Source organism: Drosophila kikkawai, chromosome 3L (genome assembly GCF_030179895.1).
Source record: "Drosophila kikkawai strain 14028-0561.14 chromosome 3L, DkikHiC1v2, whole genome shotgun sequence".
NCBI classification, from domain to species: Eukaryota; Metazoa; Arthropoda; class Insecta; order Diptera; family Drosophilidae; genus Drosophila; species Drosophila kikkawai.
In genome coordinates, this window is record NC_091730.1 from 13505447 (window position 1) to 13531649 (window position 26203).

Below are 26203 nucleotides of genomic sequence, written 5' to 3' on the forward strand. Positions count from 1 at the left end.
TTTCCTTTTCGACGGCGGGACAAGTCTAAATCGGTTCGAATACCTCATACATACCAGTGCATATAATATATATATTGCGTCGACAGTGGGCTATGATTATGTAATGGCGATTGTGCGCAAAACAGGGTGATATTTAGTTGGGCTCTCGGGGCAGGCCCCCATTTTTGTAGGGGGTGTGTCTGGGTAGCTTTACTTCCTTAGAATCTACTTGTTTTTCCCTTGTTTTATTAATATTTCTTTCTGAATCCAACAATTATCCTTTAAAATTTGGTATGTTTATGTTTTTTTAAATATATATTATTGTTAAATTTTTTCTTGTGTCAATGAAAATGTAATCCAAAAGAATTCTAAATAATTTTATTACCTCCAAAAATTCTATTTTAACATATTATAAGTCTTATTATATGATACTAATTCTGTTGGAAATTAACTAAACCTAAATTTATAATTCCCTGAATATATTTTAGAGCATTTTATAGTTTAGACATCACGAGTTTTGGATTTAATTTAATTTCAAAAATTACTAATAAAAAAAGTGAAATTCTTGTAGAATCATTCCATCCCGTGATTAATTCTAATTTATTCCTCTATGTACCGCAAATCGGATTAACCTTGAGTGCGAAATTCAATTTCATTGACAATGAACGCCAAGACCCTCGGGGGTCAGTATGATATGGATTCCAATTAGCGGGTTAAGCTAACTTAATCCGAATCCAGATCGGACACGTGTAGTGTCCAGATAGTCTAGTGCCATGAATTAGCACTATACATATATAATGAGGAGGAGGCTGCTGTGGGGTCTGATTTGCCACTGATCTTATCATCTGGGGGCGGCGGCGGCGGCGACGGCCTTGACAACCTCGTTCTCTCAAGTGCATGACGTCGATGGATTGCAAGTAAATATTGTGCACATAGAACTAAAAATATTATTATTTGCCTGCCAATGGCAACAGGAGGCAACAAAACAGCTGAGAATTTAACTTTTGCTATATTTTTCGAGACGAATATTTCAAAATAAATATGAAATTTTCGGGAAGCGAAAGTGAAAAGACAACCGACGACGAGGCCTTATGTCACATGGCAAACGGCAATTTGTGCGCTTAATGAGGACTTTTATTTAATTTGTTTGAAAGTAACTGAAGACCATGAAGATGAAATGATTTCCTCCAGGAAATGTACTGTATTTTATTTATTTAAGTTTTTTTTTTAAATCTTGATTTCTTTTATGATTTTGCTGATTATTTGCTTGATACAATATTGATTATATATAGCATTGCTTTATTTACATTTCAGCGTTATAAAATTTCAAATTAGTTGAGTAAAATTATAGTAAATAAAAACCAACACCGATGCCTTCTCACCTGTTAATGTACACAATTAAATGAAAACCCGAAAATTGCTCTTGGCCTTCGTTTGCACAGCTATTTCCTGTCATAATTCTCATAATTTCACTTGCAATTTCATTATGCCTTGGAGTGCCAAAAATAAACGACTCGACCTGGCCCAGGGCCCAACTTTTGGGAGGGAGAGCAGAGGGACCGACCTCTGATCCGTGGTCACAGATGGCCTCACCCGCGTTCCACAACGGAGTCCACTCCCCAGCGAGAGAATCAGCCAAGTGTGGCGCCTGCCGTTGGAACCCAACTCCAACTTCGACTTCGACTCCGACTGCAGCTGGCAGGAAGCCGACATTTCTGGTAGAGATCTTGAGTAATCCACTGGGCTATTACATTTTTTCGAGCAACAGTTTCTGCGTGCATTCCAAACGAGGCGGTTCATCCAAAAAGAAGGCTCGGAAAGCCCATCCAATTCGCGTCGTTTACTTGAATTGAGTAAATAAATAATTAAATTGCAAAAGCAAGAGTGAATCTGAAAGTGAAGTGAATTAAACATAAATATATTAAAGGTTTAAAGGCTTCAATAAATACTTAAGCAAGAGTGTTTGTGGATTTATAATAAAATTATTTTTGAAGAAAAATAATCCTGGATTTGTCACAGCAGTCAGAGATTGTATTTATTGGATTAATTTGTAATTGAGTAAGTTTATGAGATAAAAACGAAAAATAACTTGGAGATATATATACACAACATGAGGTTCCTGTGTTTTTACCCCTTGAATTTTCCTATTAATTAGGGCAAGATATATTTGCAATCCTATTAGTCATTGCAAGACTTTCAAAACATCCTTTCTCTTATCAGATTACCCCAATTTTTAAATGTTTCAATTAGTTTTTCTAATTTTCCTTAACTCACCTACATCTAAACTCAAAATCTACCTTTCTTAAAGAACCGTTCGATGTAGAACTAAACAGTTACTTAATTATAAGGAGAAAAGAAATCAGAGCAGGTGAAATTGTCGCTGGAGATAGAGATAGATAGATACACATGTATGTAGGGGAATAGAAAGGGGACCCCAGCACAGGAGGGTCTTTGGGGATGGGGTCTTCACTTAGTGTGACTTCAAGGCGTGCAAAATGCAAGAAATTACATACAGCCACAGCTACAGCTCCAGGTACTGTCAGTTACAGATACATACAGAGCTTCAGCTATAGATGCAGATACTTGGAGCCGAACAATGATGAAAACGACAATAATTTCAAGGTTCGTTTGATGTAAACTCCGCTGAGCATGCGTAGAAACGCGCCAGAAGATAACACAAAAAGCTACATAAACCGAACCCCCGAAGCGGCGGTTTTAGCGTTTTCACTCTACTATTCCAAAGTTTTGCAGCTGCTTCTGCTGCTGTTTTTGTGTCTTTCAGTTTTTCAGTTTTTTTTCTTTTTTTTTCGTTAAATGATTACAAAATTTTCGTTGAAAAGCCATGTTACGCTTCTCGGCGCAAAGAGTTTCTTTTTGGAGTTGCGCAGTTGCATGGATAGAGGGTGGGATGGTTATAGTTATAGCCAAGCCACGGAAAGGTATAATGTCTATACGTTATGAAGACGAGACGAGACGAGTCTCGGGGCTATTGCACAAGACAGCGTACGTACGACTTCCTGTCGTACGACTGCCGGAGCCATCAACAAAAGAAGGGTTTATGAGGCGTTAGAAGTGCATGTGAAAATGAAACCATTTAATATATCGAAGAAATTATAACATAAAACAATTTAATTTTTATAATGAAAGGAAAATCAAGCATTAGGGTTTTGTAATCCATTAAGTTACTACCTAGAACTCCACACAATCCTTAAATAAAATCAAATCAGAGGTTCCACCTGACAAAACCTCATATAACACATCTAATCTCTGCCGATTCCAAGCAAATTCTATTAAAATCTCGACTTTTGATTAAAATAAACCAATTGCCATTAGTCGAACACATTTTGATTCATGTTAATCAAGATTTTTGCCTTGTTTTTAAATGTGAACACTCGATGCCAGACACCTGAACGAGGTGTTAATAACTGACCATTACCTTATGTTTAAAGTCATTATCTAATCAGGTTAAGCGCACCAATAAATTCAAATCAATATATATCGCCTCCATAAACTCGACACTTGCACATTCGGTTGTCTTGGAGCTGTCCTACCAGTATTTAGATAAGACGACCCTCAAAAGCATTGCACTGCAGGTTACTTATGGGGTTTTCCTTTCAAAAAATTTCCATTTCATTTTGGTTGATAATTTCATACTTAATAAAATGTTTACAAGAATAAAATATCACTTGAAATTACTGCAGTTCGTGGATCTTAGAAATCCTCGTAGGAGTTCATGCGCTTGATGATAGGATCGTTGACCTCTTGCTTCATGTTCCTAGCAATGATAAAGTCCAGATGGTTGAAACTCTGTACGGGCACACGGTAATCCTCCACCAGATGAGTAAACTCCCGGACCAAGGTATCCACGTCCTCGGGTCCGCAAAGGGCATCGTTTGTGCTGGAGTACAAGTGAGTGGGAGCGGTGATCTTGCTGAGGTCATAGACTGGTGGGGTATCCTGTCCATATAGCTCGTTGTTCTTCTTGGTGCCCCAATCGTACTGGCGGAACTCGTGCGACTTGTACAGCTGCAGGAAGTGAATACCCTGGTTGCTGGAGGAGCCACCCGGATGGGTCTCGATAAGGACGCTCATGGAGCTCTGTAAAGAAGGGGGGTTGGGTTTTAAAACATTATAGCAATAGAATAGAGCTATATTCTTTTCCCCACTCACCGCATTGGCATTCTCGTAACCTCCGTTGGCGAACATGATGAAGGCGTTGTTGCAGATCGTGTCGGACATGTGGCAGCCATTGTCCACCACTCGGTTGACCAGGTTATTGTGCGGAATCAGTTCAGTGTCCACCATCAGCTGGTTCCAAATGCCGCCGGGCTCGCCCACCAACGAGCCCAAAGTACGGAACACGAAGGATCGGCCGTGCTCGAAGAAGGCACACGGGGCCAGCAGATGTCCAGACTTGATCTTCTTATTGTACTCTGGGCGCTCTGTGAGCAACACCAGGTAGACGGTGGTGCCCTGAGAGTGTCCGGCATACTGCAGACTGGCGAATTGGGTCACGTCGAGGATGTAGTCGATCATGGTGGCGATGTCGATGGTTCCGATCTCGTGCCAGCTAAAGTGCCAGAACTTGTGGCTGTTCAGCGAGATGAGGTTGTTCTGCCGCGAGTAGATGTTGCCACGGGCATTGCCCAGCCACACATCGTAGCCGGCATCTGCGAGTAGGTAGGCCAGGGAGTTGTCTGGACCTGAGCACAGGAAGCAGTCCGAGTTACTGAACAGGCCGTGCTGCAGGAGGACCGGCGGACGCTTCTTGTCCTGGTTCTTCAACTTGTGCGAGTAGGGAATGCGGAAGAGGGTCAGCACATAGCCGTCCTCGGTGACCACCTCGTGGGTCTCGGCCGGGTAGCCGTGCGAGCGGATCCGCTCGTCCGACTTGACGATCTCACTCAGACAGTAGTCCGACTTCTCGGCGACGGCTAGACCCGCCACCAAACTGAACAGTAGGGCGTAGGCAATAGGACCCATGGTGGAATAACTTGATTGCTGACCAAACTGGCGGTGGGGCCTTCTTTATATAGTCCAGAGGGTCTTATCTGCTGGTAGAATAGCTGCCGATTTGAAAGTCTGCTGATATATAGAGATACTCTAGTAAGGTACACTTTTAAAATATTGCCAGCACTATCTGGTTCTTGAGAGAAAAATTAATTTTAGATTTAAAATTAATGAAAAAAAGTGCAAAAGGATATGCAATAAATATATTAGAACATTTTTAAATTTTAAATCTACAATAATACTTTCAAATTTATTCTTGATTGATTTTAAAACTTATAAACCTTTAAAGGATTATTCGAACTGGTTTTTATTATATAAATTAATATTATAATAAACTAAAGTATTCTCACAGAATATCTTTAAACAATTCCAGTAAATCTTTAATATAAAAAAATAGGTGTTGTATTAAAATTTTATTTTTTTAAGCCATTTCAAGTTACCAAATATTTTAAAATCTGTAAAAAACACGCTCTTGAATAATGTCACAATTTTGGAGAAATGTTGCTATCAACAACCATATAATTTAGCAACAATCAAAGAGTTCTCAGTATATTTAATTAATTTTTTGCATTTCAGTATAACTTTCGAATCGAAATCATTATTTTTCGAGTGCAGGAATGTCCGCCAATCTTGAATGGCGTGCACCTGTCTGGCAAAGCTTGATAGGCCAAAGTTAATCCCATCGAGGGGGTCTGGTCTACACTCCGGCGGAACTCTCTTCGCTATAATAAAACATAATTTATTTTTAATTCAATCTTTTCCGACTGCTAAATATTGTGATTAATATATGATGGGTTCAGGGTGTGTTTTAATGGCACAAGTGTTCGTATGACGTTTGTTTTGATTTTTGCTCGGTTGCATTCTATTTTTAGTCATTGATGGTTCTAGTTTGTGGATTTAATAATATAATAAACTCGAGAATAAAGGAAACGTTTATATTTCGTGATTTTACAAGGTTTTCTTATAATTAACCAATTTTTAAAGGATTTTATTTATAATTTTTATGTCCTATATCTTGTTCCCCTCAGCTATGTGCCCAGTTGGCCACAATCAGCCTGTTCCGCCCTCAAATTCTATGGTTTAGCTGATTGCCAGGATGTTGCTGACCATCCTTCTTTTGCTCTGTGCTGGCTTAAACCTAATAAGGGCCGAAAGCTGTCCTCCCTCGCAGGCCATTCTGCCCTGTCGCTGTTCCCTGAGGGGAAAGGAAATTCAGATATGGTGAGTCTCAATAATAAATTCAACTAAAATACAATTGAAAGAAAACCCCTTCCTTACAGGTGCTCCCATAGCAATCTGCCTCAGATTATGGATGGCCTGAAGGCTGTGGAGCGGAATATCAAGGGAAGGATCGACGAGCTGGTGCTGGAGAACAACCAGCTGCCGGCGCTGCCGGGTCGCTTCTTCGGGAGCCTTCAAATCGTCCGTCTAATGCTCCGCCACAACAGCATTGAGCGGGTGTCCAATGGCTGGTTGAACGAGCTGGAGAACGGCCTGGTGGAGATCTTTGTGGTGGAGCCGCAGCTGCGCAGCATTCCGGCGGAGAGTCTGAACGGGATGATCAACATGCTGGCCATCACCATCCAGAGCGATGAGCTGAAGCATTTGCCCGACTTTTCGGGACTGCTGAGCCTCACCTACCTTAGTGTCCAGACGGGAGCGCTGCAGGAGTTGCCGTCGCACCTGTTCCGTCATCTGCCCAAGCTGCAGCATATCCACATCACCGGCGGCTCAGGACTCACACGCCTGGAGGCGGGTCTCTTCGACGGTTTAATCTCGCTGAAGAATCTAGATCTCTCGCACAACGGCCTCAACTGGATCCATCTGCGTGCCCTGTCTCGGTTGCCCAACCTGGTGAGTCTGAAGCTCTCGCACAACCAAATCAGCGACGTGGGCATGGTAGGTCGCATTGTCAAGGATCTGGAGCACCTAAAGAAGCTGCGGCTGGACCATAATCTCATTAGCGTCATAGAGGACGGTTCGTTTGTGGATCTGCCCAATCTCTCAGAGATGCATCTGAACGACAATAGGATTACGGAGCTGCAGTACGGAGCCTTCTTGCGCACGCCTCAACTCAAGACAATCTACCTGCAGAACAATCTCATACGACGGATCCACCCGGAGTCGCTGCTCCAGGCGAGTGGCAGCGGCGTGGAGGCGGTGCACATCTACAACAATGAGATAGGCCATGTGGAGGCCCTGCGGGCTCTTCTCGACGCTCTACCCAGCCTCCGTTACCTGGACATGAGTGGGAATTTGCTGAGCGAACTACCCTACGGAGCTCTCAGGGGTCACGGCACACTGGAGCAGCTCCATCTCAATAACAACCAGCTGAGGCTCATCGAACGAGACGCCCTGATGGCCATGCCGGCCCTGAGGGAACTCCGTATGAGGAACAATAGTCTCTCCTCGGATTTGCCTCTGCCCTTCTGGAATCTGCCCGGACTTAAGGGACTTGATCTGGCGCAGAATCAGTTCAGCAGAGTGGATTCGCAGCTGCTGGCAGGTCTGCCCTCGCTGCGGAGGCTAGATCTCAGTGAGAATGGTTTAATTGAGCTGGCGCCCAATAGTTTTAGGCACAATCCCCTCCTGGAAACCCTCAATATATCCTCCAATGAACTGACCAAAATCCACTCCTCCACACTGCTGCATTTGGAAAGACTCTTCGAGGTGGATGCCAGTTACAATCAACTAAAAGCGGTCATTGGAGGCCTTCCCCGTATTGTAGAGCGCATCTCTCTGAAGGGTAACCACATCTCGGCTCTCCCAGCAGCCGCTAGCAAGGATCTGCAGTTGCCCAATCTGCGCATGCTTGATCTCAGCCAGAATCGAATAGAGCAGCTGCCCAGGCACGGTTTCCAGGGGGCATCCGAGCTGAGGGTCTTGAGTCTGGCTCAGAATGAGATTCGCCAGCTGGAGGACACCTCCTTCATTGGAGTCCAACGCCTGGAGCTGCTCCACCTACAGGAGAACCAACTGGGCGAGGCTGATGAGCGAGCTCTGCTGCCGCTGGCGGAGCTGAGGAACCTGAATCTTCAGTCCAACAAACTGGAGGCCATCACAGATAATTTCTTCTCGAACAACAGCAGGCTGGAGCAGTTGGATTTGTCCAGAAACCTAATACGTAGCATCTCACCCACCGCCTTCGATACCCAGAGATCTCTGGAGTATCTGGATCTGTCGGGCAATGCCCTGCTGGACATATCCGTGGGATTGGGGAACCTAAACAGCCTCCGGGACATCGATCTCAGTTACAATCAGATCTCCCGCATTCAATCCGATGTGATTGGCGGTTGGCGCAATGTCGTGGAGATCCGTTTGTCCAATAATCTTATTGTGGAGCTGCAGCAGGGCACCTTCCGAAATCTGCCAAAGCTTCAGTATCTTGATTTGAGCAGCAATGAGATCAGGAACGTGGAACCAGGAGCTCTTAAGGGTCTGGACGAGCTGCAGGAATTCGTTTTGGCGGACAATAAGTTGGTGGAGCTCAAAGATCATGTCTTTGAGGAGCTACCGAGTCTCCTGGCTTCCCACTTTCAGTACAACAAACTGCGTTACATCTCGCCGGAAAGCTTCCACAATGCCAACTCCTTGGTGTTTCTCAATTTGTCCAATAACCACTTTAGGAACATGGAGAATATAGGTCTTCGCAGCATGCGCAATCTGGAGGTCTTGGATCTGTCCACCAATGGAGTCAAGTTGGTGTCTACGATGCCGCTGAAGGCCCTCAATTGGCTGGTGGAGCTTAAAATGGACAATAATCAGATATGTAGGATTCAGGTGAGAATATAAATATAAAAAAACCCATAATCAGGACTGTATAAACTTATATTTTTTGTTATAATTATAGGGCTCTCCTTTCGAGACAATGCCTCGTTTGCGTGTCTTATCCATGCGAAACAACCAACTGAGGAGCATCAAAGAGAGAACTTTCCGAAACCTCCGAGGAAACATAGCCATTTTAGATGTGGATGGTAAGATATCTTTGAAACCTAAAAAACATTACTAAACTTAAAAATTTCCAAAAATTAACATTTTATTCCTTCTCAATCCAGGAAATCCCATTGATTGCAACTGCGAGATGCAGTGGCTCTCCGTTTGGCTGCAGGAGACAAACTTCCCCTATCCGGGGCCCAAGTGCCAGGATGGACGCCTCCTAAGAGCAGCCCGCATGGAAAGGAGTCTGTGCGTGGGAACGGATGTCTTTGGAAACGAGCGGACCTCCGATGGCAATCAGCTGCCACTGCTCAACGAGCATGGCGATGTCTTCCAGCGGGATTTGCCAGAGGATTTCAACGATGAATGCGAGGCATTTGAGGGCACGAGACTGCCAGGTGATCGTCCTCTAGTCGGCGAAAGCGAATACTTCTACGATCAGTATGTGGACGCCACTGAAGCACCAGACACCACCAACTCTGTGATCAGCACGTCGCAGCGACCCAAGCCGAATCCCACCCTGAATAGTAACTTGGATCTGAACAATACAATACTGCACACCAAGTACTTTAATCGGAAGCCTCAGCCCGGCTCCGGATCCCCCTTCACCTTCTTCGGCTATCCACTGCCCAGTGTGAGCTTGGGTCGCTTCTTTGGCTTCGGGGATCGGGGACGCAAGCAGCGTACCGATGGCAGCGACGAGATGCCCGCCACCCATCGCATGGCTCACATTAGCCTGCCCAGCGGCGGCCAGCGCAGCAAAACCAGGATGTATCAGCCGAATAGTGCAGAGTTCGAGAAGTACCTCAAGGACCAGCAACAGCAGCAGCAGCAGGAGAAGCAGAGTGTGGCCAGGAACCGGTATGTGGACACGGACCCCACCACCTCTTCACTGGAGGATGCGCTGAGCAACGAGAGCGGGAGTGCAGCCACCACAATGGGTGTCTTTCGCACCACCTTCAGGGAGCCATCGAGCATCGAACGCGGTGGCTTTCGTCCAATTGTCCCAGTTCATGTGGGTGGCTTTATGCCTGTGCATGATCCCCAGCAGCGACGGGGCACGGTGGAGGCGGTGAATATTACGGGAAAGCAGCAGCCGGAGGCACAAGCCAAAGACCAGCGTAATTTTGTACCCATTCCTGTTCAGACGAGACCCAAACCCACGGTGAGCAATGGGGAAAGTGCGGAGACAGCCACCTATGATGTTACGGAAACCACTCCCGACTTTACTACCACAACGCCTTTGATGCCGAGCAATAGGATGACCACTAGCACAACCAGAGCCACCACAACTACAGTGCGGAGTACAAGACCCACTACCAGCACCCAGGCGCCTCCTGCATATGACGGATCATCTTCAAGCAGCGAACAGGCTCAAGAGTCGCAGTACGATGACGATGATCTGGAGGCACAATCCGTGACCTTGCTGCGGCCTCCACCACTAGTGCATACAACCACAGCGGAGACGATCCTATTGATTCCACCCGCTGAAGAGCATGTGGCACAGATAAAGAGCCGATCCTGGGCGACGACCACCACTACAACAACTCCTCAGAGTCCCAGAAACTATCAGGCCACTACTGCGCGTCCCACAAGCTCCTTGGCGCCACCTCCTTCACAGCCAGTACGCGGTGGAGGACGCTCCACCATCACCAAGGTGTACACTCCCCACCAGCAGCAGCCAGTTGCCCAGCCCACGGCGGAGGAGTACCAACGCACCACGCCCAGTGCGGATAACGAAGGCTTGGCCAGCGAACATCAGCTCACAGCCAATGCCCAAAAACGCACAGAGGTGGAGCTCCTCCAGGTGGATAGAGTGGATCGCAAGGATGGTATGGATTGGTACTATGAGAGCTTCAAGAAGAAGCGCGACTTCAATGGCGGGGCTGCTGTGCGAAAAACAGCCCAGAAAGAAGTGTTCTTCGATGGAATAGGAGCAGGTGGTTCCTCCAGTTGGAATCGATTGAGCAAGAAGGAGATTCTTTTCCTCAGCCTGTTATTGTTGTGGGGAGCAGCGTGTTAAACAGTTTTGTAAGATCTTAAAATATTGTATTATGTATGTTTTTAAAATAAAGACTTTATTTTATATATTAAAATGGAAGATTTTATTACCACAGCATCTGAAAGGGAAAGAAAAAATGGATGTTAGGGATGTTTAGAAACATAGGTAAGTATAATTTTAAATTTTAAGTCAGATGGTGATGCATGTTATATAGATTTCAACATTATTTCTCTGTTTTTGGGTATGTAAGATGTCATCAGTTTGGGGGTTTAATTTAATTTAATTTTAGGGGTTATTTAAATTACCTTTTGATAGCTTCAATCATTGAAATACAGACAGCTAAGGCAGTCTATCATTTTTGTCTGTCTGTAAAAGAAAGAAATTATATTTAGTAAATCATATTTTAAGTTTCCAAATCAAATTTCAAGAACTTATTCAGATGGTGATGCATGTTAAATAGATTTCAACATTATTTCTCTGAGTTGGGTATGAAATTATCATCATTTTTAAAAATAAACATGGAATTCTTTTTACAAGAAATTATAAATTACCTTTCCCAGCTTTAAGCTTCCAATAGAAAATTTTCAGCAAAAGGTTTAGCCTGCAAAGTAATAAAGGAGTCTAAATTAGTAAATAAATAATTTATCCTTATTACAAATTAAATTATACATCATTTATTCAGATGGTGATGCATGTTAAATAGATTTCAACATCATTTCTCAGAGTTTGGTATGAATTTATCATCAATTTAAACAGAAAAATACACAAGATTTTAATTAAAATATTATTAATTAATAGAATTACCTTCAAATGAAGCCAATTCCAGACCAGGATTCCTCATTTGCTAGAGGGCACTTTTCCTTCTGTAAACATAAACCAAATATTTATAAAATACTCTGTGATAACTGTTTTTAATTTAAATTCTTTAAAAACTGAATCAGATGGTGATGCATGTTAAATATTTTTCAACATAATTTCTCTGCATTGGGTATGTTAGATGTCATCATTCCAGTTGTTAAAGTAGAGGAGCCTTACAAATATAATTACCTCAGAAATAGTAACCTTTCAGCCTGTCCCCAAGTGTCTCACTTTTCAACACGTGGAGTTTGGTTCACATTTGGTTATCCCATTTATTTTCAACAATTTCAACTTATTGCGGCTTGCTGAATACAATTTTTTGTGCACAACATTATGTCCACATCAGTTGTGCTGAATATTTCATATATTTTCTTCATTTTCAAAGTTTAATTTAATATTTTAAGCGAGCCGACAACTGCAGGCAACGAGAATTCAGATGGAAAGAAGGCTTGAGGTTGCCAGATGGCCAGAACCTTGATTCCACATGGAGATGCCAGATAGTGCGAAGATCAACTATCGGGCATTAAAAATATCAAATTATTAAAATATCAGTGAGATCGAATATGGTTTTCTGATGATGGATTTTTAAGCTCCTTAATTTAAATTAAATAAAACAAGGCAGCTTGAAAAACATTTTTTTTTTCATACGCGAGAACGATCTTATAGATACGAAATGCCATCCTGAAAACCCAACTAAAATCCTGAATAGGATTTTATTTTCTCCTCGAGCCATTATGGCCAAAGCTAGAGCCACATTCCATATACCCTGATGTAAGGGTATTTAATTGCAATATCGATTTACTTGCGATAGTTTCGCCACGAGCGCCCACCTCTAGAGCGTGCTGCCACCTTGTGCGAATTGGCGCAATTTAAACAAAAACAAGTAAAAATCACAGTTGCATTCGCCTGGAGGGACGCCAAAAGATAATCCCAACCGATCCCAAGTGCCCGGAAGCTATACAAACCGCCAACGCATTAAATCGGTGATTCTGCTGCGAAGACCAAGCGAAGCATCCAAGCGGTACGTCCGGTGCAGGTGTATCCAAGGGTTTTATAGAATCTTTTGATGCGTTTTACAGCAATCGACAGCAATGACGACACCGCTGCAGACGCGAATGGCGTTGGCCGAGATCCCGGACCGTTTGGAGGCGCTGCGCATGGCCAACACCCCGACAAATGCCAACCGGCGGACTCCGGATGAGCCGACACCGGCGGCAGTGGTAATAAACACACCGAACGCGAACGGGGGACTGGGCCTGCGGGTGGATAACGATGTGAATGTGGTGCAGGCCCAGGACTTTGTCTTCTCACCGCTGCCCTCACCCGATGAGTTGGTCATCCGACAGCGCGGACGTCGTAGGTTTACCACCACATTCTCTCCAGATAAAGTGAATGGAGGCGGCGGCAGTTCCAGCGGCTCTTCCATGCGCAGTCCCTTCCAGCGTACGCCCACCAAGAACCTGCAACTGACCAGCGGCATGATCCTGCGCAGCTCGCCCAGGAAGCGCTTGACTATGGGCAGCACACCTCCAGAGCCCATGCCCATGGAGACATATTCGCCCATCAAAATGGCCACCACCAAGCAACTGTGGCCGGGAACGCCGATAGTGAAAAAGCTGAAGATGGACGACCGACCGGTTGGGCAGACAAACAACGATGTGGCGTTGCCTGTCCTGCTGCAGGGATTGTCCCAACAGCAGCTTATTGAATTGATAACGAACAGTGTGAACACTACCAGCGATGAGGAGGAGATCAGGAGGCAGCTGCCCACGCCAGACATAAGGTGATTGTGCTTTTTCAATCATGTAAACATATTTTTACCCCTTACCTTGTTGCAGCTCGCTAGAGCAGGAGCTGCACCATGTGAAGCGGCTCATCTTCAAGTCCCTGCCCACCTCTCGCCTGTGCAAGAAAACCGATGCGGCGGCCTACTCGAAGGCGTCGATGCATCTCAACGAATTTAAACGAGTACTGCAATTGCAGGCCAAGCGACTGCACGACTCCAGCCACTGGGATGCCCTGGTGGACTATGTCAGCATGGCCTGGCAGTATGTGGCCAGCACCCCCAACTGGGAGAGCCATGCGCACAATGCGGTGCGGCGGCAGTGCTTCAAGCTGCTCGCCTGCTCCTGTTACGCGGCCATCAAGCACGGCGGCATGCGATTGGGCCAGACGCGACTGGAGAGTCTGGAGCGGAATTTGCGTGAATGGTCCAAGGACTACGAGGACGTGCTGTCCTGTGTGAATGCCTTGCAGCGTACGCTTAACAACCGTACCAGCCTGTAAGACACTGAGGAGACTATAGACTTGCTGAACTCGAGGTTTAGTGGACCGAAAATAGCAACTAAGGCGAAGTTAGCATGTTAAAACTATCTTTTAATTTTGTTCCTCGATATGTTGTCCTTTTTAGAATGCACGTAAGTTATAGCTTCATTATTTAGTGATCTAAGCGAAACGAAACACACGCTATCGAACAGTCGGCTAGCTTTATAAACTTGTATTTATTAACGCTTAAATATATATGCTTAGCAAGTAGGTTTGATTACCATTTTGGACATTTTTCGTTTGAACTAAGTACACTTATACGACGATCCTAGTTTGCTATGACTATATGTTGTACAACTTTACATCATCGTCCAGTTAACTTTAACAGAATATCCACCTTCTGCTCGTCCATCGCAGCAAACTGAGTGCAGAGAGCAGAGGTATTAATATTTTTGGTATGTGCTGGCTCCGAGAGCTCCCGGAAATGTGTCGCCCTGGAAAATAGTCAAAGGAAAAATGTAGTTTTAGTTAAAATTGTTTTTATGCCAGCTGGTAAAATTCGGAATATGTTTTTCCAGCTTTTCTCATATTTATTTATGAGCTAGCTCTCGATTTAGCCAAAGTTTTATGTTTATTGTGAGAAGCTTCTTGGAATAAACTACTCAGTGCGATAATATACAACAGCCAAGGCTAATTGCCCTTTTTAAAATTTATAGCTTGCCATTTTCAAAAGGCCTTTTCCTACATATATTTTATGATTTAAAAGTCTCTCGATCTCTCAGGCCGAACGGTGTGAGCGATTTCAATTAGCATTATAAACTAAATATAATTAGCATGGTACGATTTTCTGGCCAGTGATGTGAATATTGACATGATCTGATCTCTCGGCCATTGTTGCTGTTATTTCTGGTATTTGTATGTTTATCGAAGGCGCCGTTGTGGAAACAGAATCATCGAAAACTGTATATTTACATTATTAAATTAGCATCGCTTTGTTAATCCCGCTCCGTGTGTTCGTTCGGAGTGGCATGAGCATTTAGCATTGCTAGTGTGATACCAGATGCGAACACTATGGCTACGTGCAGTCTCCATCGTATTGGATGGAAAATACTTACACTTCTTGACCCAGGTCCCAGCGCAGCAGCACTCCTTGACCTCCGCGAAGACGAAGCACGAGCCCACGGAAGGTGTGTGCACCTTTTCATCCAAGAAGCATGTATGGGGTACATATGGCAGGCCCTCTGGAAAGGAATTGGAAATTGAATATTATTTATTTATTTTATACTAGCTTTTTCTTAATAGATAATATTAATTTTACATAATTTTTTAAATTTCAAAATTGGCATTTTGATTTTATAGTTTTTTAAAAGGAGAAAAAAATAATTTCGGTCATTTTTATACCCTTGCAGGGTATTATAATTTCAGTCAGAAGTTTGCATCGCAGTGAAGGAGACGTTTCCGACCCTATAAAGTATATATATTCTTGATCAGCATCAACAGGGGAATCTTTCTAGATATGTCAGGAAGAAATCGATTTTTTTGCCATTTTTGCAAAATTTTTTAAGGGGTTACATCATTAAAATGTTTGATTTTGATAAAAAATTGAATTTTCAAAATTTTTAAATGAAGTATGCAGATTTATTAACTGTAGAAAATCTTGCACAGAAGAGTTTTCCGATTTAAAATTAATGCTCTTTTGGCCGAGTTATGATATTTTTAATTTAAAAAAAAATCAAGAAGTTTTTTAATATAAAAAATCAGACCCCATAAACCATATATATTCTTGATCAGCATTAACGTGCGAATCTTTCTAGACATGTCCGGAAGAAATCGATTTTTTTTGCCATTTTTGCGAAATTTGATAAGGGGTTACATCATTAAAATGAACAAAAATGTCCAAAAATTTTGATTTCTTAAAATTTTAAATTTGGTATGCAGTTTTTTAAATTAATAAATACTAACACAAAACTGCTGAATCCGAATCGAAATTAATCCATTTTTGGCTTAGTTATGATATATTTGAATTGTTACCTGCAAGGGTATACAAACTTTGGCTGGCCAAAGTTAGCTTGTTTTACAATTACATTTTTAACAATTACACAGCCTTAAAAAAATATTTTAAAAATAAATCTGATTTTCCTAGTTTTCTAAATCAGTTATGATTTGTACTTAATTACTCATATAAAAACCTTAAAAAAATAATAAAAAAAGTAATTTAAAAACCTTCACCGAAAGTGAAAACCAGAACAACCCCTAGTATGATGATTTGATTGATTTATAAAGCTATAAATCTCACGAAATAATAAACAAATTAGCAAAATTAGCTAGAGAGTAATAAACAAATGTTATAAATCGAAATTCATATACAAATAAAATTAATTGGTATATATGACCTTAGGCAATTATATTTAAATCAAAGTAAATCTTATGTTTTTCTAAAAACACAGCTGCATGTGTCATTCACAAAAAAAACTATAAATATTTCGAAAATATTGGTTTTCAGACATCTCAAAATATTCAAACATTTTCCAATATGCTCCAATTCAAAATCAAGTGCTTAACTTTTTATAATAGCAACCACTTAATTTAAATACACAATTTATGGAACTTTTGCGCTTTGAGTAGAAACGGAAATCGATAAAATAGAATATGTTTATTGGAGCTAGCTTGCTGTGCGCACGAAAACGAAAAATCAAGAGTAATTTCTGGCCAAAATATAAACTGAGACGAGTGACTAAATATGAACGGCATTGTTTTTCGATCGGTGATCGTAACATATGCCTGGGTTATTTTTTCGGTTGGCCTGTTTATGGACGCCGCGATTCACATTTGTTTATAGAAAACTCAACGTGTTGAATTTTATGAAGTTCCATGTCTAAATTTTAAAAACATTGAAAGCCCACACACACATATTATAGTCGCTTTTCATTTGTTTGCTGCGTGTCACAGATATTTATACAATTAAATAATTATTAGTAAATGCAAACAGACACGGGTCCCGGCGTGTAATATGTTAGGTCAATTTTACCGACTGCTCTGGCAATTGTTATTAATCTTTAGCGACGGCGGCTGACAAGCCGAGGACGAGATTGCATTGGAAATATATAAATCGACAGATTGTTGAAACAGAGAATAATGTGAATCGAGTGTGATTGATTACACGAAGCAGCTAAAATTAGGTTACCAAAGAAATTTAATAACGATTTTTTATGTTTACAGCTTTTTTATGATTCACACATTTCGTCAATTAGCATTTCCATAATTGTATTAAATAATAATTGCTTGGAGTACGAAAAAAAGAACACCGAAATAGCTGTCAAATTTAATTGCGTAAAATTATGGAAATATTTGAATTGGAAGCTATAAGCGGCACCTAACAATGGTCATCGGGAGAGCTGTATATACTACTTATGTGGACATGCCACCCAGAGTTGGCAGGGGTTGGCAGGTGTTTTCCCATTGTTATTCCAGACACGTTCCTTATCGATTGGACTGGCGGCCGGTAGTAAGTATTGCCTGCTGCATACCAAAGAATGTGGGAGTAAGCCACAAAAAATGTTCAGTAAATATTAAAACAGAATACAATCCTATACCCTTGCAGGGTATTTTAATTTTAGCCAAAAGGAATCATTTCCGACCCTAAAAATCATAAACATACATGCATAATACATTTTGGCTTAGTTATGATCGATTTCAAATTCAAACTGGATCCTTTTGCAAAATGCAAGAGTATACAAACTTCGGCATTGCAAAATAAGTTTCCTTTCTTTTTTGTATCATAAGTTGAAGAACAGTGACAGTATTTGATTCGGAAAGCTTTTAAGTTCTTCGAAAATATTATATGGAAGAGATCATGTAAGTAAAGATAAGGCCAAGGGTAAGATAAACAGGAAAACTGCCAAGAGTTTTCTTATCTTACGTCAATAAGCACTTAACAACCCAAATTACACATTCTTAACCCTTTTATATGCCTCGATTCCAAGAACTGCAAGATTTGTATTTAATATTTGTTCAAGAAATGTGTTTTTTACCTTCATTGGGGCTTATAACCAACGGTAAATGCATAATAAGCCCCAGAAAAAGAACAACAAAAAAGTGAAATTAACAAAATTGAATTTAATGAGCTGCAAAGAACAATTCAAAGGCGGGTGCATTGCAATTGCATTGAAAAAGTAAAACTATGGGGGCATGGAAAACGAAAACTGGGCGCCTTGAAGAAAATCATTCAACTGTAGACAATCTAAGCGCCGAGCCCACAAAATTTTCCCCAAACAGCCTGCATTCTAGCAATAAAATAACAAAGAAAAAAAAAAAAAACAACTGCTTAGATTGGAAAGAATTATAAACTGACGCTTGGACATTAGGAATGTCGAAGTAATCCGAGTACAGTGGGTTCTGACTAAGGAGCATATGGTAAGAGTGCATTAGGTATTCGAATATCTTTAAAATAAGAAAATGTAGTTATATCTAAGAAAGTATTATTTCTATTTAAAAACTTCTACTTCTACTTCTGATAAAAACAATCTCAAACTTTTGATAATCTTATCTATGCAATGAGAAAATGAGAACTCAAAATAGAAAAAACCTTCTTATAACTCAAATATTAAACCCTAAAAACCACATACTTCTCCCTTACAGAACCCACACTGTTATTGTTGCAAGTCGGGGCAATGGAGCGTGTCGAAGCATTAGAGTGCGGTTCAATCAGTGGACCAGACTTAACAACTTCCGCGCCGCATCACGTGCCAAATGCCGGCGACAAGGAGACCAGTTCGAGCCCATGCCCAGCCGATGCCGCCACCTCTCGACCATGGGATAATTCTGTGGCCAAGTTATGTCCACCAAAAGGGTTGCGTCATCGCCGTAGTAAGTACGAGAGGTACACTTACTCGCTCCCTGCCCGGTAATCTGCGTGAGTGGGGCTTGTTAAGGGCTAATGAGGCTCTTTAGAGAGTTGTCTCTGGGTGCCACTGGGTTCCAAGTGGGTTAGTGGCACGACACGTCTGCTGTGGGAGATTGCCACTGCGAATGCAGAGAAGTTGCAGGTCTCTTGTTTGTTATTGTTTGGCGCCATGTGCTGAGACTCTTGTGGCAAAGTCATAAATATTAACTTTATTGAAAACAGTGCACTTAAAACAGCTTTTAGGGAAGTTCTCTGATTTATGAAGTTGTTGTTATGTATGAGTATAACCACTAATAAATTATCAAAATTATGTTTAAAGCAAACAAATATTAATAATTATATTTATATTTTTTCTTTTAAAATGTAACTACTCCAGCAAATTTTTATCTCCTTTCAAATCACAAAATTAATTTACTAATTCTACTATTTCATAAAATATTTTACAGTGTTACTCACCTTCTCGATGCTGCATTTCGCACCAACAATGGTCGTTTATAAACTGTAAACATATTATTTTCAAATTGAAAGTTTTTGTGTAAAATATTAGGCTCATTAGGCAGAAAATAACCTTAAGTTTGTCCTCAACTAAGGCTTTATTTTTTATTATTTAATCATGAATTTATTAAGGATGTTCTCTGCCTATTGTCCCTATAGCTTATATTTAACATTTACCTGAGTTCCTAGGCAATATTTCATTACATTCGGTGGGCATTTTATAGAGTTACAGGCATTGTTCTGGGCATGTGCTGTTGAGACAAAGAGACTTTAATTAATATATTATAATTATTTTCCAAGAAAATAAAAGATTTAATATTTTATTACACAAAATTAAAGGCTAATTGCTTGGAAATATTATTAAAAAAATAATTTTGCAAGTAGGAAAGTATATTTTTGTAGAAAACAAAAGAAATTTGATTAAATTTATAAACTTTCTTTATCTAAAATTGTATTCTGGATTATTTATTACTTTAAACGTAAAGATAATAATGATAAATACAAAACTTTATATTTGCAATAATGTTAGATTCTTAAATTAATACCCGAAATGTTTTTCTATATATTTTAATTCAAAGTGATTTAATTTTTATATACTTACACTCATTAAACTTCTGCAACGACTCCATGGCCGACTGCTGGGACACCTGATGGTCAAAGGTCCACTCCGTGTAGCTGTCGCTGTACGGCGGTACGCGCGGACGCAGGTCCTCCTTGTTGCACATAATGCAGGAGGTTTGTGGGGCAGCCAAGACGGATCCCAGGCAGAGGATCGCCACTGTGCAAGCTAGGAGGAACGAAGGAGGAATGCTGATGCTGACCGCCAACTGATAGCGCAGGCTGACCCCGGAGACGGAGGAAGAGCTGGAGGAGGCAGGCTTATCGGTGGTTGGAGATCTCGTCGGCGTTTGCTGTAATCTCGGGCACTGGCGATAATCCTCTATGGCAAGCTGAGTGCATTCCAAGTCGCTCCACATCGTGCTAAATCGTCCGATTTCGATCATTTTAGTTTTTGCACAATTATCACATTAATTAGCTGGATTTTATTGGCGTTTTATTTCGGCTTTCAACTAGTGCGTCGTTGCGGTCGCAGCAATCGGATACGATCTGTAAGTCAGTCGCACGGATGCGGAGATTGAGATTGAGATTCAGTGATGATCGGCATACTATATAGTGAGTAAAATGCGGTCGTGATCGGAATATAGAGGCCCAGCGCACACATTGTATATGGTTCAGATTCAAGAATATTATAGCCAGCTTTCCACACGAACAGCTTTTGTGTGTTTAAATCACTTTACAGCTGATTGGTTTGATGGCATTTCTCTAATATTGTTAAACAATTTTTATAGTTTTCCTTTTGACTGCAATAACTCGATTTGGCAGGCAGTTTTTAGTTTTTGTTTTGGTTAAATGGGTCAATTTAAAAATAAAAAAACCCACTTGTATAAATTGTAGTGATTTTTTAATATATTTTATAAATAAAATAAATTAAAGGAAAGTTACACTTGTAGCTTTTTCTGTGTTTTATAACTTCACTTCAAAGCGATATATTTTCATATAAATTTTCACGTTATTGTCGTTTTTATTTATAATCCTTTTATTTATAAAACTATATAAAACTTTATAAACCCTTTAATTTATCGAGTTATTGGCCTTTATTACATTTTTCCAACTCAAAAAAACACAAATTTCCACATATCCACACAATTTGTTGCATAAAATATGGTTCTTTCATCTCGTTTGTTACTGATAAATGGCTTTAAAATTTCGTTGATATTTATTTTTTCACTAAAAAAATGCTTGGTATTCTTGGGAATAATTTATGAAGCAGCTAGTCAGCGGCGAAGACTCACTCAACGCATTCCGCATCTCATAAATTAAAGTTACAAATATCACACACGCACGTGAGGAGCGGATCGGAGATCGCAGGAGCCAACGAAATAAATACTCGTAATATTTGTCGTACCGCTGCGATGGTTTCGCATCAAGATCGACGGGCCGCACGTCCGATTCCCAGCCTATGCAAATTCGTTCTGACTTTTGAGCAAGTCGGCGGCGGCGGCTTCTCCAATGCTTCGGCAGCGAACAGTAAACAGTGGTCAAATCCCACGAAAATTCTGTTTATTTTTTTATATATATTTTTTAAATTTTTTGTAAAGTGGTTTCAGCGAAATTAACTTTACTTTTTGGGGAATATTTTCTGGTTACGAAATGCCTTACATTTAATTATTAATTATATAATTTATTAATTAATTTATTAACTTAAATGTTGTGTGCTTTGCTTTGCAAGGTTAGTTAAAAATTAAACAAGAATTTAAGTTTATTTGGCTTGAAAAAAGAAAGAATAAATACTTGAAACGTTTTTGTGTCTTAGTTAATTAAGGGATTTTTATATTCACTAATAATTTAAACTTTAATACTATCTACGCCGTCTTAGAATTTATAACACGTCGAAACGTCATAAAAATAATAGCTATTTATCGATTTAAAATTGGGTTTTCCAATTATTTCTTAAAAAAAATAAGTAAGAAAACAAAGCTTTAATGAAATCTTCTGTCCTGTCAAAGTCTATAAAAAATAAGCCCCTATTATACCAACTTGAAAATATGAGGCTAAACAAATATGATATGACACACTGTCCGTTGGCAGAAGCGAGGTATCCGTGCGATACCCGGCTGGATCCGTCGACTTGAATGAAGTATATTCGCAGATAGCGAGCGGGTTGCATTTAAAGGTAGATTCCGATAAGGAACAATACATATTCTTTATTTTCAAATTCCTTGTAACTAAGTGCAAGTTAATTCTAAAGATAAGGCGGTATAAGATGGTCAATAATTGCACTACGTTCAAGATTAATTCAGGATGAGTAGTATCATAATTATAAAACAATAAATATTTAAAAAATGAGAACATAAAAGATACAGTCATCTTAAGTAAGATAAAACTAAAACTGAGAATAAATAAACTTCCTGCCTTTCCCAATATTTGTTCACCTGATTAACCAATTTGTCGAGCTCAATTCACACTTCCCAATGGGCCATCAACAGGCATTTAATCAAATATTCCCTCAATGTGATGCTCCATTAATAATATGGCACTTAATAAGCCCAGTAATTTGTTAAAAACGGAGCATAACCATTTCCCCTTCCAGAGTTTAGAAAAAATAAACACCAAACATACCTTGGCATACCGAACAAACAATATCTGACACACATTGAAATATTTTTATAATTTATGCCCACCTAAATGCCCCGGAACGATCCCTTAAAAATAGATATATCTGCATCTGTATACCTATGTAAGCTATATACACATATATGTGATCTGCTCTGGTCTTCATAATTTCGGTGTTTTAAAAATAAAAATGAAAACTCACATAGGCGAGGTGATGGCTAGGAAGTTCCTCCTCCGGCTCTTTTGTTTATTTGTAAAACTGCAACCTGCTCTGGCAGTCGCCACCCAAATCTCACATACTATATCTGGACTGGCCCCAACCCGTACGATTTCTTGTTTTGAAAGCATCATTTTATGGACCTTACTTTCTAGAATTACCCAAGACTATTAAACGCTGGCTGGACTCTAGATCTGTGGGCGGTTATTGTATTTTCCTTTGCTTTTCGCTTGATGTGGTTTCATCTACCACAACACTTAAGGGCCTAAGTCGGCGTGTAAATAACTTGACTGCATAAAAATATCATTTCTATGTCGGCGGCATCTGGCTTTAAGAACTTAATACCACCATCATCCGCATCCAACTCGCTGGAAAGGATATTGAGGCAGGGGAAAGCATGTCAAGGTGAAAGTGAATCATGCTGAGAGCGCCACCTCTCCCCAGGTAATGCTTTATGACTTTAATGGGGGACTTCCCCTCTCTCGAAAGGTCACAAAGGGCGCGTCTATCTGGCAGGTAAGTGGAAAATGGCTCTGTCGAAGCATTTCGATTGGGTTCTGGCACGCAAACCGAATTAAATTCGCAAATTTAGATGCAAATATTTGGATTTAGCTGGATTTACTTAATGTTGTGTTGAGTAGTTGGTGGGAGAACTGTTTTATTTTGGAGATCTCTATCAGAAATGTCCACAAGGGTGTGATTACCAGGAATATTCTTTTTTATAAATTATATTTACTATCCTTATAAAAGTTTTTCTTTGTGGTAAGGAAAGTAAATTGTTCTAAAACTATTATATTTGACACTTAAAACATTTTATAACATAATTTCAGATACCTTTTCCAATAGTTTTATAGCACTAGAGTTTAAAAAATCTTTATAAAATCTGCCTTACCTTAAAATCTTCAGATCTCTGTGGCAGACATCTGCTTATTACCTTTGCTAATAAAATCTCACCTTCCCTAAGATATCGCTGCGCCTGCGGTCTGTATAGTTTTTTAACCCCTGAAGATGGAATGAAAAAACACCCCGCGAAGAGATTGTAAGGGAGAAAGTCAGCGAAAAGAGAGATATCTCCCCTTTTTCAAACAAAAACTCGTTTCGACAGCGCCTGCAAAACTGTGTGTGGCTCATACAAGCTCTAACATTTTTGGCAGCACTGCCACTGCCCAGGGAAATGATTATTTTTATGGGTCCCCAAGTGTTCTTTGGGCTTTAACCAATTTATGATCATTTTCACACTGAGCAATCAATCAACAGAATCGCAAAAATAACATATACGAACTATTTTTAAACCGCACTAACTAGAGAATGCTTTCAGAGCGCGTAGTTTGTAGTAATTTATGTTGTAACATTTTAAAACTTTTTTGCCTTGCTTCGGGGGATTTTGGGTCTCGAAAATTGTCTGTTTTTTGGGGGCCAACCATTTGACATTGTTTTTTTCCGACTTTTTTTCAACATAAAGATTTTAATCGCTCAACGAGACGCACCAATTTGTCAATATTTAGAAGAAAAAAAAGTTACACATAAATTTTCATATACAGCAACTAAAAAACTTAAATAGCGACGAATGATTTTTTGATTTTGTGCTCAAAGCACCAGCGACAGTTCAAGTACATTCGTTTGTTTTGGTTTTCATTAAATTAAAAAAATTATGGGAGATAATTTGAGAGTAGTTACACACTTGTGATTTTTCGGGTTTTTAATTTTTTATCTGCGACTATCTTTGGTCTGCTTGTTGTTTTCGAAGCGTAGTAAACGCGACTGAAGGATGGAAAGCGTGACGTAGACCGGCGACAGCTTGCGGCTATGGCAACAACAACAACCGCAACAACAAGGACAATAACACTGCACTGAGAGAAAAACAGGTAATAAGTATACATTCCTTAAATCTAAATAGTTAGGTGAAAGTTCTAAAAAGAGAAATATTCTTAGAATTCTTTAAACATTTTTTAAAGAAGTATATAATTTAAATAATTAGTTTGAATATTTTATAAATAATGTTTAAACTATTCTATAATCCTTATTTATTTTAATTTATCTTAAAATTAAACAAATTACATTACATGTATTTAAGATTTTCTAAAAACCTTTTAAGAAATAAAATATTTAATTTTTCCTTGTGCAACGGCGACGAAGTTACTAACGACAACAATAGAGACTCACATCCTTCTGTCTGGTGGCAATCGTCCTTTTAGGAAAGCAACCCCCAAGCGAGAAACTTTTCCCAGCTGGCAATGCCGTCGTCTCTGCCGAAAGAGAGAGAAAGGTCCTGCAAAGAGAAGGACTTCTACTTCTACTTCAATCGAAGCCAAGGGTGGCGGGAAACATAATCTCACCATCGAGCAACAGGCTACCCACATCAAACCCAAAACAAACCCGAACACAGAAGGATGCCGTTCCCTTCGCCAAGGACAAAAGTTTGCTCAGCTAATGGCAAGTCAGCGGAGGAGCAGAAAGAGAGAGGTTGGCAAATATCATTGGGATAGGTCCAATGGGGTGAGTCCTTGGAATAACCTGACTAATGGAATCGATGTTTCGGCAGGTGTCGGTCGAACAAACAAATGGAAATCAAAGATATTTATGGAAGTGCAAACGATGATGTGAAAACTATAATTTGGAAAAGTTTTCCCAGGCTATAAATTATTTCTTAAATATTTTAAACATAGAAAATTATGGGGTAATGGGTAACATCTTATAAATACAAATATTATGCAACATTTCCTTTCACTTTTAATATTGATTCACCTTTATTAAAGCTCCATGCTTTTGATCCTTCTAAGAATTCAGAACCATATGGCTTAATGACAACTATAACATCTGGAACAATTAAGCGACAAGTGTTTTTTGTATTCCCCAGGCCCCTCCGGCAGGTTATCGCCTCTGCTGCTCTGCTGCTCCTAATAAGCCAATCATAATAAATGTCAAGCATCGATTTGGCTTCTTGCCAATGGCCAATCGACCATATCGCTGTCCTCCACCCCTTTTGGACTGTCAGCTCATCGTCACGACTAGGCTGGTCGCCAGCAGCTGGGCGAGACTTAGTTCTAGGGCTAAATCATTAATGCTTAGCTCCCCAGATTGCTCATACGCCATGTGTTCGGCCAAAGAGCTAGGGAAAACTTTTAATTTATGGACTTGTCGCTTGGTTGCCAAACACCTGACACGGATCGTCAGTCAAAATGATTAACAGAACTGCCCTATCCCAAAAGAAAACATTGAGCAAGTAAATAACTAAATAAATGGATAAGAATGTCTATAAAATAAGATATTTATTGGAACAAACGAAGAGAGGCAACAATAGTTAAGAAAATATATTATCTAACAAAATTTGTTGTAAATGATTTACATTTACCAGGTTTTCTAA

The 26203-nt window shown here is 40.3% G+C and overlaps 4 protein-coding genes, 2 long non-coding RNA genes and 4 other non-coding genes across 16 annotated transcripts; 4 read left to right on the top strand and 6 right to left on the bottom strand.

Moving 5' to 3' along the window:
- Positions 1 to 3577: 3577 nt before the first annotated feature.
- Positions 3578 to 4970, bottom strand: mag (magro). The gene is made up of 2 exons (XM_017167711.2): positions 4150 to 4970; positions 3578 to 4077 (listed from the first exon to the last, which is right to left on the bottom strand). Exons 1-2 carry the CDS (start codon positions 4960 to 4962, stop codon positions 3691 to 3693), a joined length of 1200 nt encoding a protein of 399 aa, XP_017023200.1. The 5' UTR covers positions 4963 to 4970; the 3' UTR covers positions 3578 to 3690.
- Positions 4971 to 6085: 1115 nt separating this feature from the next.
- Positions 6086 to 11024, top strand: atk (artichoke). Its single transcript, XM_017167709.2, has 4 exons — positions 6086 to 6210; positions 6270 to 8769; positions 8840 to 8963; positions 9045 to 11024. The coding sequence occupies exons 1-4, from the start codon at positions 6086 to 6088 to the stop codon at positions 10946 to 10948; spliced, it is 4653 nt and encodes a 1550-aa protein (XP_017023198.1). The 3' UTR covers positions 10949 to 11024.
- An 81-nt stretch (positions 11025 to 11105) lies between these two features.
- LOC121502299 (small nucleolar RNA Me18S-Um1356) lies at positions 11106 to 11198 on the bottom strand. Its single transcript, XR_005990923.1, has one exon. It is a non-coding gene; the product is annotated as a small nucleolar RNA Me18S-Um1356 (small nucleolar RNA).
- A 157-nt stretch (positions 11199 to 11355) lies between these two features.
- On the bottom strand, positions 11356 to 11441 carry LOC121502296 (small nucleolar RNA Me18S-Um1356). Its single transcript, XR_005990920.1, has one exon. It is a non-coding gene; the product is annotated as a small nucleolar RNA Me18S-Um1356 (small nucleolar RNA).
- A 156-nt stretch (positions 11442 to 11597) lies between these two features.
- Positions 11598 to 11683, bottom strand: LOC121502297 (small nucleolar RNA Me18S-Um1356). Its single transcript, XR_005990921.1, has one exon. It is a non-coding gene; the product is annotated as a small nucleolar RNA Me18S-Um1356 (small nucleolar RNA).
- Positions 11684 to 11856: 173 nt separating this feature from the next.
- Positions 11857 to 11944, bottom strand: LOC121502298 (small nucleolar RNA Me18S-Um1356). The gene has a single exon (XR_005990922.1). It is a non-coding gene; the product is annotated as a small nucleolar RNA Me18S-Um1356 (small nucleolar RNA).
- Positions 11945 to 12621: 677 nt separating this feature from the next.
- On the top strand, positions 12622 to 14340 carry LOC108075275 (uncharacterized). Its single transcript, XM_017167656.3, has 3 exons — positions 12622 to 12806; positions 12865 to 13568; positions 13624 to 14340. The coding sequence occupies exons 2-3, from the start codon at positions 12877 to 12879 to the stop codon at positions 14069 to 14071; spliced, it is 1140 nt and encodes a 379-aa protein (XP_017023145.1). The 5' UTR covers positions 12622 to 12806; positions 12865 to 12876; the 3' UTR covers positions 14072 to 14340.
- On the bottom strand, positions 14268 to 24439 carry LOC108075276 (uncharacterized). 5 transcript variants are annotated; one of them, XM_041775223.2, is made up of 6 exons: positions 24327 to 24439; positions 20050 to 20555; positions 19626 to 19699; positions 19410 to 19452; positions 15166 to 15291; positions 14268 to 14544 (listed from the first exon to the last, which is right to left on the bottom strand). In XM_041775223.2, the coding sequence occupies exons 2-6, from the start codon at positions 20450 to 20452 to the stop codon at positions 14432 to 14434; spliced, it is 759 nt and encodes a 252-aa protein (XP_041631157.1). In that variant the 5' UTR covers positions 20453 to 20555; positions 24327 to 24439; the 3' UTR covers positions 14268 to 14431. The 5 variants fall into 5 exon arrangements, with proteins under 5 accessions (XP_041631157.1, XP_070141149.1, XP_017023147.1 ...); XM_070285048.1 differs by lacking the exon at positions 24327 to 24439 and adding an exon at positions 24261 to 24278; XM_017167658.2 differs by lacking the exon at positions 24327 to 24439 and adding an exon at positions 21415 to 21549.
- On the top strand, positions 17372 to 19152 carry LOC138928306 (uncharacterized). Its single transcript, XR_011444807.1, has 3 exons — positions 17372 to 17555; positions 17652 to 18463; positions 18689 to 19152. It is a non-coding gene; the product is annotated as an uncharacterized lncRNA (long non-coding RNA).
- On the top strand, positions 24434 to 26071 carry LOC121502208 (uncharacterized). Of its 3 annotated transcripts, XR_011444803.1 has the most exons (4): positions 24434 to 24704; positions 24976 to 25302; positions 25382 to 25516; positions 25697 to 26071. It is a non-coding gene; the product is annotated as an uncharacterized lncRNA (long non-coding RNA). The 3 variants fall into 3 exon arrangements; XR_005990868.2 differs by lacking the exon at positions 25697 to 26071 and having other exon boundaries at positions 25382 to 25556; XR_005990869.2 differs by lacking the exon at positions 25697 to 26071 and having other exon boundaries at positions 25035 to 25302; positions 25382 to 25556.
- Positions 26072 to 26203: the final 132 nt, after the last annotated feature.

Excerpts from the sequence above, each read along its gene's own strand:
- mag (XM_017167711.2), bottom strand. The coding sequence starts at position 4,962 with ATGGGTCCTATTGCCTACGCCCTACTGTTCAGTTTGGTGGCGGGTCTA. Across the intron at positions 4,078-4,149 it reads GTTACGAGAATGCCAATGCG|AGCTCCATGAGCGTCCTTAT; the intron begins GTGAGTGGGGAA and ends CCTTCTTTACAG.
- atk (XM_017167709.2), top strand. The coding sequence starts at position 6,086 with ATGTTGCTGACCATCCTTCTTTTGCTCTGTGCTGGCTTAAACCTAATA. Across the intron at positions 6,211-6,269 it reads GGAAAGGAAATTCAGATATG|GTGCTCCCATAGCAATCTGC; the intron begins GTGAGTCTCAAT and ends CCTTCCTTACAG. Across the intron at positions 8,964-9,044 it reads AGCCATTTTAGATGTGGATG|GAAATCCCATTGATTGCAAC; the intron begins GTAAGATATCTT and ends TTCTCAATCCAG.
- LOC108075276 (XM_041775223.2), bottom strand. The coding sequence starts at position 20,452 with ATGATCGAAATCGGACGATTTAGCACGATGTGGAGCGACTTGGAATGC. Across the intron at positions 19,700-20,049 it reads GTTGCAGAAGTTTAATGAGT|CACATGCCCAGAACAATGCC; the intron begins GTAAGTATATAA and ends TTGTCTCAACAG. Across the intron at positions 15,292-19,409 it reads CGAAATGCAGCATCGAGAAG|AGGGCCTGCCATATGTACCC; the intron begins GTGAGTAACACT and ends ATTCCTTTCCAG.
- LOC108075275 (XM_017167656.3), top strand. The coding sequence starts at position 12,877 with ATGACGACACCGCTGCAGACGCGAATGGCGTTGGCCGAGATCCCGGAC. Across the intron at positions 13,569-13,623 it reads CTGCCCACGCCAGACATAAG|CTCGCTAGAGCAGGAGCTGC; the intron begins GTGATTGTGCTT and ends ACCTTGTTGCAG.